General features: G+C 33.0%; 1 protein-coding gene across 1 annotated transcript in view; it reads left to right on the top strand.

The window, feature by feature from the left end:
* The first annotated feature begins 4,770 nt into the window (after positions 1-4,770).
* Positions 4,771-12,161, top strand: part of LOC132748344 (uncharacterized) — a 19,699-nt gene continuing 12,308 nt past the window's right edge. Inside the window, exons 1-3 of the mRNA XM_060737927.1 lie at positions 4,771-5,114; positions 7,929-8,055; positions 9,519-9,613. Of these exons, the coding sequence (XP_060593910.1) occupies positions 7,956-8,055; positions 9,519-9,613 (195 nt within the window). The 5' untranslated portion in view covers positions 4,771-5,114; positions 7,929-7,955. The remainder of the gene's footprint in view (positions 5,115-7,928; positions 8,056-9,518; positions 9,614-12,161) is intronic.

Genomic DNA, 12,161 nt, shown 5'->3' with positions numbered 1-12,161 from the left:
TAACAAACTGCTGGTCCAATTTCCAAACTTTAAAGGAATAATCAGTACGAAGTGTGCATATTTTGAACAGTTAAGAGTTCAATAAATTTTGCCAATGTTGTGACCATTTAATTATTTTTATGTTTTAAAATTTTGTCCGAACAACTGTTATACTACTTGAGCAATTTGAGTGAAAATTTGCAGGATTGATCGGTACGTCAAGAACTTGCGCATATTACACCGGTTTTCCGGTTTGATGACATTGGCCCTTGAATAAAAAGGCGTGTTGGTCTGTAAAGAGAGTTTTCTTGTTAAGTTACTGCTAAATGATACGCAACTCATAACAACATAAATGTATACTAATAAAATGTTTTAGTGTTGAGGTATTTATTCTTGTTTTCAATCCGTTAATACCTTGTAGCTACTATCCTGGTCTGTTGAGTTTTGAGCTGTAAATATATAAAGATACAAATCAATAGAAATATGCACTAAAAATTAGAAAATTTATACCTAGTAGGAACTTCGTTATAACAATTATCATGTATTATTTACATGCTAATCAGGCTTTAACTGATTGAATATATGATTTGTAAGCATCAGATCACCATCTTCCGGACTGCATAATTTACTCTACTCCACATTTGGCAGCACAAGAAGCTGTATACACGCGGAATGCATGAAACTGGGGGTCCAGCGCAAACAGTGCTCTCTTGAGGACTGCTGAAAATTGTTACCTAGTCAGGTGATTACAGTTAAAGTGACAGAACAGTGGCCCGGGAATACTGAGTCTGGATTCTACATATCTTTTAACATGTCTTATTGGGTATAAACTATTATCTTGCAACTTTGAATTTTTTATCGATGCCCCTTTTCCGATTGGTCTGCCTTTGAAAACCTTAAGAGAAAAAAACACACGTCCATCTTCAGGTCCGAAAGTTATATCCGTATGTCTAGGATAATGCATATTCATGTCAACCTTTTTATTGGCTGTCCCCTACACAAAAAATATCCAAAGTATGCTACTGTTAAAGCTGCAGAGAATAGATAAATCTCATAAGTGTCTGAAAACTTAGTCAGAATGCCTTGAAGTAACTCCAATGTAATAGGAAGGCGTGCCTTCTTCCCTTTGGCTGTAATCGACGCAAACCCTCCAAGACCTTATTAACTATAAAATGTTTAGTTCCATCATAAAACCCCTTATTTTACACTAAAAGCTTATAACTGCCAAATATAATTCTACTTTCCAGAAGCTAAAGTTGCGTAATGACTAAAGCTATAAACAGTGTAACCTTTTGAATAGCTTGCGGCCAGAGCTCGAGCAACCCGTAACTATTATGAAAACTGTTAAAACATGCGAGTAAAGTATTGTATGCCTTATTGGTATTTGGCGCCAAAGAGGCCCTCAACAGTCGTCCGGTCTCAAACTGTAGATCATACACATAATTAAACTGATGAGGGGGATTAGACGGTTTCCGGTCTGCACTGGGTGCCATCTGCCAAAAACGTGCCTACTGTCGACGAGAAATAGCATCTGCTATAGCATTGCGCTTTGAATAGATCTGAGCTGCCCGAAAAAAGTGTTCAGCTTAATACATTTAAGCACAAAAACCCTGATCAATTGCATTAGTCTTTTAGACTTGGAAGTATGTTTGTTAATAACCTGCACCAAGGCCTCATTATCAATGAAAGAGAGTAATTTTTTTTTTTTGCAAAGCGTTCCACCCACAAACAGAGTGCCAAAACTACTGGGACCATTCATATAAACCAACCTTTCTCTGGTCAAACATATATGTGCCGCATCATTACAAATCCAACATAATGCGTTTGCGACCAGCATTGATCCAGACCAGCCTGCGCGTCCGAGCAGTCTGATCAGGATCCATGCTGTTCACTTACAAACTCTATTACAAATAGAAAAACTGATGGCGAACGGCATGGATCCTGATCAGACTTCGCGGACGCGCAGTCTGGTCTGGATCCATGCTGGTCGCAAACTCATTACGTTGGTTTTGTCATGACGCGGCTCATATTTCTATTTCTTTTATTTCTTTTTCAATAATACTAATTTTTGTTTGAATAATACTTATTGTTACCAATGTTTTTCATATTGTTTGTTTGGTTTTTTTTCTTGTCATATTACATGATAAATGTATCATATGTAGAACAATGTAAATGCTGAGATTAAAATCTTGAGATGACATTCCTACTTAAGCAAAGTGTATAATGTATATCTAACACTTACATCTGGTTTGGAAAAAACAAAACATACTTTAATAAATTAAAAATACGAAGATTTGAATCAAACATTAGAATCTTAAACTAAATTTGACCTTGTCGTAACATTGTCATGCTGTATATGTAGCTTTGGTAACTCTGAAAAAAGAAGATCCCTCCCAGGGGGGATCGAATGTATAGAGGTACGATACTTTTTTAAGCGAGGTGAAATGGTACGATACGGATAAAGGGCGGAGTCTAGGAATTTGTCGCAGACTTGGTTTTATTGAATCTGTTCGAAGCTGCTACATCTGTCATGCTCTATGATCACCACTTCAAGACTTTGCTAAACCTTTCTTTGTGAAAAAATCAACATTAAATTACCGGTATAAAATGAACTTGCAGTTAGGACACATATTAGTCACTTCGGACTATAAACGTTTGTTTTAAATTACGATTCATTGTGCATATTGCATACTAATAGAGATAAATATAAAATACTCAGACAAGCAATAGAACATTTACTAGTCAAATGAACAAATGTATTTGGTGAGGAAGAATTCGAGATCAAGGTCATAAGTTTATATGTCATAGCTAGAACATTAAGTTCTTAGTTCACTACAAAATGTAATGAGATCTAAATGCAAAAACTATTGTTAAACAGAACTAAAATATCATACTTAGCACTTTAACTAGAACGTTAAAGAACAATCTTGTATATTTTATTTTATAATGGCAAGAACTACTCTTTAGATTTTAGTTTAGAACTATCTTAACTGACAAGAACTGTCCTCTACAATTTGTTTTAGAATGGCCAATGGGATTCCCAGATTTCATTTTGTAGTTTTAAAATGACCAATGAAAACTCTTCTTATATTCAGTTCTTCCTTGTAAAATTTACAGGAAGTCAAACTGAAAACAGACCGGCCAATGGCCGGAACTAATCTCTAAGAGGGAATCAAAATTGTGAGATTTTCGTTCAATTGTTCCCTGCGGTCTGGAGACCGCAGGGTATTGGTACGCGTTTAACTTTTGAGGCATGGAGGAGCACGTGACCTGTTTTCGGTACATGGAGGAGCATGTGATCTGTAAACCGTACACGATTGGTTAATTGACCTTTTCGAAAACCTGGCTAAATACCGTTTGTCGGTACGTTACGGAATTACCTCTAGGGAATAAGTCAGAATTACACCTAATTAAGAATTAAAAACTATTACGTGATATTTCTAATTTTTATCATAATTTTACAGTTTAAGGTGGAAAAACTTGAATGATGTATTTGAAAATTATCATTGAATCTCAAATTTTACAAACAATAAATTGTTTATACTGAAAATATACAAAATTAAAATATTCGTAGTGGCATCTGCCATTTCCGCGTAAACTTGTGTGTTTACTTTATTTTATTTTTTTGCTTGGAATTATTCGTAAAATGGTAGGCTTATTTAATCATTTTCTTAAAAAGAAATACATGTAATTGTTTGATGTTCGACCTTCTCCGGTCATCAACGGTCACCAGTTTCCAAAGACCTTCTTCTATTTTGATCGATTATTGTCAACTATATTCCTGATACAAACGTTTATTTATTCCCCTCTCCCAAAACAATGTTGAAAATAGTTAAATGAAATATCTTTATATCATTCCCCGCAGGAAACCATTTTACTTGTTGCTTCGCTTAATTTACTTCGCCAGACATGTTGGTATGGCTGTAAATGTGGCAATGATGGGGGTCTGATGCTTTATGTATTGATTTGCAGCTATACCTTGATTTACCATTACGTTTCTATTACGATCAGCAGAAATGGTGTCGAGAAATTCTTTGCATTTGACTGCTGACGAATTCGCTAATGGATAGAGGCATTTCTGTCTGAGCATGTATTGTTTGTTTTTCTAATTACACAAAGTTTAATGCTTGTGTTCTTTATATTTTCATTTATAATGCGTCATTATATGCAGTAGTACATACTTTTTATTCATTTAAGCCCCATTTCTGTACAGTCATACATATATTATAATCATATAACGTACATTCAATGTGTATTATTATACTAGTATCATATTATCAATATTTTTTTCAGCATGAGATCATCTAGTTTTTGATGCATCGAAATTATATTTATTTTATTTATATAACTTGAATAATAAATTGGAAAAATGTATATAAATAATGTTTAATGTATATAATTTTTTATTATTATATATTATTATATATAACATTTTTAAACGACATAAGTGTGGGTTTATTTTTAACAATCTAATACCATTTAACGTAGTGTGAATACAATATAAAGTAAATTTACATTTATAGATACAATTTTACTGCTTGTAGTTATCACTATTTACTTTATACGTTGATTCGCATAATTGGAGCGGAACTTATTGCCTTAAACGTATTTAATTTTATATTGATATATTCAACTATTATAGATAATAAGCAGATAAACAACAACAACAAGAAGAACAAAACAAAGACGGGAAAAAACACTCTAAAAACGCCCCATAAATCTAGAAAACTTTAATGAATAACAAAATATTTTTTCTTAAAGACGTGATCCTTAAGGGGAAGTTTACACTTGAGATAATGGTTGTGCTAGCGTTACAAGGTCACGGTTGGTAGACTTTTATTTTCGCTTATAAATGTGAAACAATTTAATACTGTATCGATTAACCAGTTTCGAACATAAAAGACATGAAATATTCAACATTTTTGAAACGTTTTCTTGGATTTTATCATTGAATGTGACTTTATTGAACTTAATGAGGAAGTATATAGTAAAGAACATAATTTGTATATGAAATTGTCTGTATCTGTTATCAAAATAATAAACTAATAAGTTATGATACTCGTCGAACAGATGTAAGATGATAGAACGGACTTAAAAGAAAGTTGATGAAGATTTAGAGTTGAAATATTTCACAGGTAATATCAAAGTTTTGTTTATTTTCTTTAATTGTCACAACTGTATTTAAAATGTATTAAAAACCCATTCCGTTTTTCGTATATCTAAGTTTCAGTTAAAGGACATATTTAGGAAGATTATTAAAGCATTAAACAAGCGACGTTCTGCATATAAATAGAGTTAGATTGTGCGTGTGCATGCCATTAATGTCGATATGTTATAAACTTTCAATGTTAAATCTATACCGAGTGGGTGAAGTTAAGATGCCTTGGTTGATTACTCATACAGATATTTTTGGGATATGTCAGTCCTAACAACACCATAATGATCGATCTAGAAATAATTAGGCACGACTATAAATAACTCAAAGTTATACTTAGAATGCTAGATATTTTACATGATGTGAATAAAAATATGCAATATATGAAATCAACCTTCATAGAAGAAAACTTTTTGTATGAAGCAAGGGAATGATACCAACGATTCGTCCCATTTTCAATACGTCCCACGTTAATAAAAGAATTTGAAACGTGGTTTAAATCTTTAATACTGATGGATGAATGAATAAATGAAATGTATGCTTTAGTATCTGATACAGTTTTTTTAAAGACGGAAAACAATTAGATAGTTAGATAATCAATATTTTAACTGGTACCTACCTGCATGTTTTTGTACCGATTGTGTGATGATCCGACCCTATTTTAATAAGTTTTATGACAATATGTTTGAAATTAAGAAAGTTATTGCATATATATTTTCCTTTGTATTTGCCGAAAAAACATCAGTTATTTGAAAATAGGTGATATGAACTAAAATTTTATTTCGTTTTAACATATAGATTATCATAGCAATATCTTGATCTGAGTGGATTTTACTAGAGCAGGATCTCACGAGGAATAGCAGCGCGGAGTGTGATCCGTTTCTTTAAGTCCATAAGAGTCAAATACAAGTAATAGATCAATATACACCTATAATAATCATTTATTGTACATACATTATTTATATTATATTTTATTATTGTACATGTATACGATGTTTATTTAAACATAACGTAATTGACAAAATACTTTTAACGTCATTACGGATCACACACAATTAATGGCATCATTTTGGCCTTTCTGTCAAAATTCGGATACAATAAAATCATTTCATAAAACGGATACTGTATTTACTATCTCGATATAGTAACTCGTGCTCACCACATAGTAACTCGTGCACACGACTTAATTATCTTGTGCGCACGACTTAGTTACTCGTGCGCAAGGCATAGAATCTCGTGCACACGACATGGTAACTCGTGCTTACGATATAGTAACTTGTGCTCACGACAGAGTAAATCGTGCGCACGGTTTAATTATCTTGTGCACACGACTAAGTAATTCGTGCACACGACCTAGTATCTCATACTTACGACTAAATTATCTCGTGTGCACGACAAAACATATCGTGCACACGACATGGTATCTCATGCGCAGGACATAGTATCTGGTGCGCACGAGATAAATAAAAACATACACATGCCACCTCTGTGCCTCCCTAGATACATTCCTTAAATAAAGCAAAACTATACAGGTAAATTAAGTTTATAATAAATTATCTGCTTTAAAAAAAGACATAACAATTACATCAATAGAATTCTTCAGCCGTGTGTATTCATTTGTTATGAATGAATAAGTATAGCTACGCAATTATCACTGCCTGTTAATCTAATCTATACATTTTATATGACGCTTGAATGAATCCAAAAATACTTCCGTTTTCCTATAATAAGTTAATATGAGTGGTTTCAATCGTCATTAAAATGGGTCGAGTCATCATGGGACGAATGTTCAGTAGTGCACAGGACTTCGTATATTGTTCTTCATTATTATTCAATGTTTTTCTATTCTTATTAGAAAATCATTATTTAAAAAGTCAATATTCTACAGTAAACAAGGCGGTGATTGTTTGATGCTACATAAGATGGTGATTGGAAATGGAAATAAATTTGAAATGACTGTCACACCCGAATGACAAGTTACGTTATTCAGGGCTGTTTTGATTGGTATATTTCATCAATATTAATTTGCACGATATTTATTAGCGAGTCTTTGTCTATCTGGTTACAGATTATATCTAATAATGACAACATTATCATAGGGCGGTGCTTGTTTGAATGAAATAATGTACATACATTAACAGATTTACAGGAAATATACTATAGAATTGTGCAAAAAAGGGTAATATCCTTTGTATTTATGTATAACATTGATGTATTATCAAGAAAAGGGACATTATGATATCTAGTACAATTTGTATAGGCAATTTAACACAAGTGATATTGAAATACGTCGTTCTGTGAAATCACCCATATATACATTACCTAACAGTGAACTTAGAACTGCCTCTGCCTCGTAATACTAACAGTCAGTCATCACCACCAATATCAGTAATACAACAAGACTGGCAGAAATTACCTCGTGAACTGCATCATTCGTGGCACTTGTTTCATCTTATATATGATAATGACATCTAGATAATGAATTTGGCTGCTTTTTTCTCTGTGGAGACGTATAATCTCAGTATGTGCAACATTTGTAGCTTACATTTCATATGTACAGACACAGACTTTGATACAAGAGTTATAAAGATGATACGTTTAAAGGCGACAGATTAAAGTGTTATTGTTTTGGATTTTTTTTCACTTCGTAGAACATATATTGAATATCAGGGATAAAATAGCTCGCATAAAGCATAAAACCACGGTTTGCGTAATTCTCTAAGAATGTACTTATAATATTTATTGTATAATGTTAAAGTTGAGCAGGAATAATTCTTTACTATATGTTCCACAGCAGAGCTTACTTGATGTGAAAGGGACAATGTCAAGGCCACACAAGAATCGTATAACAGGCGGTGGTCAGTGGAGACAAAAACAGAAAAGAATTGACGAGCCAGAGGGCCTAGCACTCGGTGACCTAGGTAATAAAGTTTGTTTGTATACGTACACACCTTAGGCAAACTTATAGATTTAAAATTATTATAGCAGAGACATAGATAACATTTTATCTATGTCTCTGATTAACCTTTTACCCCATGAGCATATTGCGAAAAATGGCCGTTTTCATTGAAAAGCCTCCTGTAACAAGTTCAAACTGCTATAAAACTATGAAAAATGCTTCAATACTGATGAAACTTGGCACAAAAGTTGACTACACCATAGCCTCTGTAACAGCATGCTCAATCGTAAATTTCCTGTTACCATGGCAACGGGGGGACGTCTCAAAATTGCAAAAAAATCACTATTTTGCATTGTTTTTTTCCATCAAAACTGATTTCAAAGTGCTGCAACTTCTCAATGAATTGAGATAGAGTAAAAGGCTTTTCAGCGTCGGTTATTAGTTACCCTAAGATCGACCTGAGGCCATTTTTAGCCTGTCACATGTCCAAAATTTTCTTGGCGATGAGTGGGACTCCGCCCCCCTTCAAACCCCCCCAAACAGAAGGGGGCACATCCCCCTTCTGGCAACCCCCTGATATAACATTTGGATGGGGGACGGCGCCGAAAAAGTGGTCACTTTTTTAAACAACATTTCTCAAACGAAACCCAGTGTTTTGGGGCCTTAATAGGGCATTTTTTCACTGTTTGAGGCCTCAAAAAGGGGGGGGGGGGGGCAAAAAGCCGTCGAAACACGCTTATATGAGGGAAAAAGGTTAATTATAGCAAACCCGAAGGCCCTGCTCGCAAAGCGAGCTTTACGAAACGCGAGTACCTGCTAGATAATGATGGTTTTGAAAACTTTCGTCGGAAGTACTGAATTGACACATTACAACGTTTCGAATTACGAGGTAACGACGGATGTGTAGACTGGTGTCTTTCACACTTAAAAAAAAGTCCTCACAGTGATAACCTCCCTTGGCAGAATTGTAATCACTGCCTCACAGACGTCACTTGATGATGAAAGTCTCATGACGTAACGTCGAAATTCAAATGGAAATATCGACCGTTACATAGAAAATCTTAAGTCATTTTTTCTCTTTTCTGTTTTATTATTAACTTTTCGTACCTACGCCCGTTATATTTTATCAAAAAATTATTAAAAGTATACAAAATAATGAAAAATAAATTCAAAAGCTAAAAAATATAAAATATCAAAATATTGATATTTAAATGTTTGTGATGGCAGAGATCTCTGTACTGATAAGGGGAATCACTGCATAGGAGATTATTATTATTATTATTATTATTATTTGCAAACAATACATTTTTAACATGGAATCATATATTAAGATTAAACAATTATTGTGATCGTATTTCATAATTATGTTGTACCACAGTACGAATATACATAGATATGATATTATCTTTTAAAAAATCTAAACTATATTTTCATAACAAGAACTTAATTTGGCAGAATGATTTATTAAATTTTGTTTAATATAAGGCAAAGACAGACGTTCATTGATAACGTCGGAATCTGTGACGTCATTAGCAGCAGAGCTTGGTGAAACCACGTCGTCAGACGACTTTCAGAGAGAGGTAAGTCCGCAAACTCCTTACAATGATTACCTCCCTTTCCAGACTTGATGATTAAAGTCACATGACGTAACGTCGGAATTCAAATGTAAAAAGTATACCTCATTTGCATGCGCCCTTCTATATTTAATATGACGTCATCCGGTCCATAAACCGCATACAGACTGGGGGCGGTCCATAATTCTTATAAGGACTGGATGACGTCATATTAAATATAGAAGGGCGTATGCAAAATGAAGTATACTATTTTAATTTGTTGTAAAATGATTCATTTTTACTGAATTTATTATTTTGTTTCACATAGATTTATTACATGTTAATCAAAAGTCATGATTTGTCTTTAAATTGATTATAAATTTTATTTATATAGTTTGTGAAAATCTTAAAGTTCGGGTGTTTTTTCGCCTGTTTTTAATTTGATTAACAAAAATTGAATAACAAAAGAAGAGCGTGATTTTTTTTTGCTGTATCGCTTGAATATTATAATAAAAAAATCGACTAGGGTTTGAGATATTTCACACACTGAGCAAATTAATAAATTATTATTTGAAAGCAAATTATAGTAAAAATGACAGCAACAAAGGGGATGAAAGGATTTAGATTCGGTATAATATATCAAATATATCATGGCCTTTCGGAAAAGATGCAAGTTTAGGGACTGGTTGGTCAGACCTCTGAAGGAATATGTCCCTCAGCTGCTCTTCGGGCCATATACCTTCCTCAGTCGTAAACTTGCATATTGCCCTTAAGGCCATGTTTTATCTGTTAAATATCGACCGTTACGGTGAGAGAAAAACAAATGTCAGTTTTCTCTTTCTGTTTTATTTTTAACTGTTCGTACCCACGTTCGTTATAGTTTATCAAAAAAATATCAAAGGTATACAAAATAATGAAAAATAAATTCAAAAGCTTAAAAATATAAAATATCAAAATATTAATAAAAATGCGTGTGGTGGCAGAGATCTCTACTGTATACTGATAAGGGGCTATTGTCTACAGAGTATTAATATATCCATGGTTTATGTTGAAGTTATATACATGTATAGACATTACATTTTATATATTTTTGTTACGATGATGAGGTGATTATCACATTATCTAAAACTATATCGTTGGGTAATCACCGAAATTTTCATACATAACCGTTTTGCAATTGTATCACTCACCCATGCCGATTTTGCGACTCCGTAAAAACTGTCTTGTACGGCTGTACACATATTTTGACGTGACGTCATTTGCGATATACAAACCTAGTGTAATGCAGCGGTTATTGGGGAAATGGGCTGGAAACCATCATCAGTTAAACAGTGGGGTTCTGTAGTCAGGCACTTCTGCAGAATGTCAAAAATGGATAGTGGTAGAATTAACCAAAAAATCTTTGTTTGGGCAAGACGGAGTGCTTCTTCCAGATGTAAGAACCAGTATTTTAGAATATGTAAGATGTTTAGAAGTATTGAGATAAATATTAATGATGTACATGTTTTTAGTGCTAAGAGAATAGTTGAAATGGTCGAGAACAAGTTACGGTCAGTTGAATTAGATAAGTGGAAACAGTCACTAAATAGGAATGATACCAATAGAAATACTGGTGGTAATAAACTTAGAACATATAGTTTATTTAAAGATACTCCGGTTGTTGAAAAATACCTCAAGTACAATTTACCCTTCCATCATAGAAGTTCTTTGACAAAATTTCGTTGTGGTGTTGCGCCTATCCGGTTAGAGACAGGCCGTTATGAGAATTTACATGTAAATGATAGAACATGTTTCAATTGTACCACAAATGTTGAGGATGAGATTCATGTAATGTTACACTGCCCAGTATATAATGATATCAGAGAAGATTTGTTGATAAAAATACGTCAAATTAATACTGTATTTGATACTCTGTCTGACATGGAAAAGTTATGTTATGTACTAAACAACTTTGAAATTGTTAAATATTCTGCCAAAGCCTGCTACCAAATACTGCAACTTAGACGTTTAAGGCTGTATAGGAGATAATTTTTTACTTTAACTAATCTAGTCATTAGTTGTATTTTTTACTGAATTTTATATGGTTTTTACATGTTTTTAACAATACAAATTGTTGTAAATACATGTATATAAGTACAACAAGTATGAGTATGGTGCTTTTAAAGTTCTTTTATCAAGATATTTTTTATTAATAGGTTAAAATAGGAATATTGCTATTGATATAGAAAACAGGAATGAAATTGTATGGATTTAATGCCTATGTGGTATAATATTGATCTTGCCAATTTAAAAAGCAGCCTGGAATTTCCAGGTGTACAGACTCCTTCAAAGTATTGTAATAAAGGAAATTTATTATCATGAATTTTATATTTAACTTTTAAGGGTATTAGCTAAACGATTTTATGAATTAAAAAGTATTAATACACAGGGTTAGATCAAACAACAATTATTGTCATAGTAATATAATTAATAGACAGACAGGCACAAACTTGACCTCTTTGATCATATAATTCATGTTAGATTGTGTCTAAATATTGACTTTTTATTCTTAAAAAGTAGATATTTTAGAGATTAT

Source organism: Ruditapes philippinarum, unplaced genomic scaffold (genome assembly GCF_026571515.1).
Source record: "Ruditapes philippinarum isolate M1 unplaced genomic scaffold, ASM2657151v2 ctg475_1_1_1_1, whole genome shotgun sequence".
Classification (NCBI taxonomy): domain Eukaryota; kingdom Metazoa; phylum Mollusca; class Bivalvia; order Venerida; family Veneridae; genus Ruditapes; species Ruditapes philippinarum.
The sequence above is the reverse complement of the archived record's forward strand: the minus strand, read 5'-3'. Positions and strand labels throughout refer to the sequence as shown.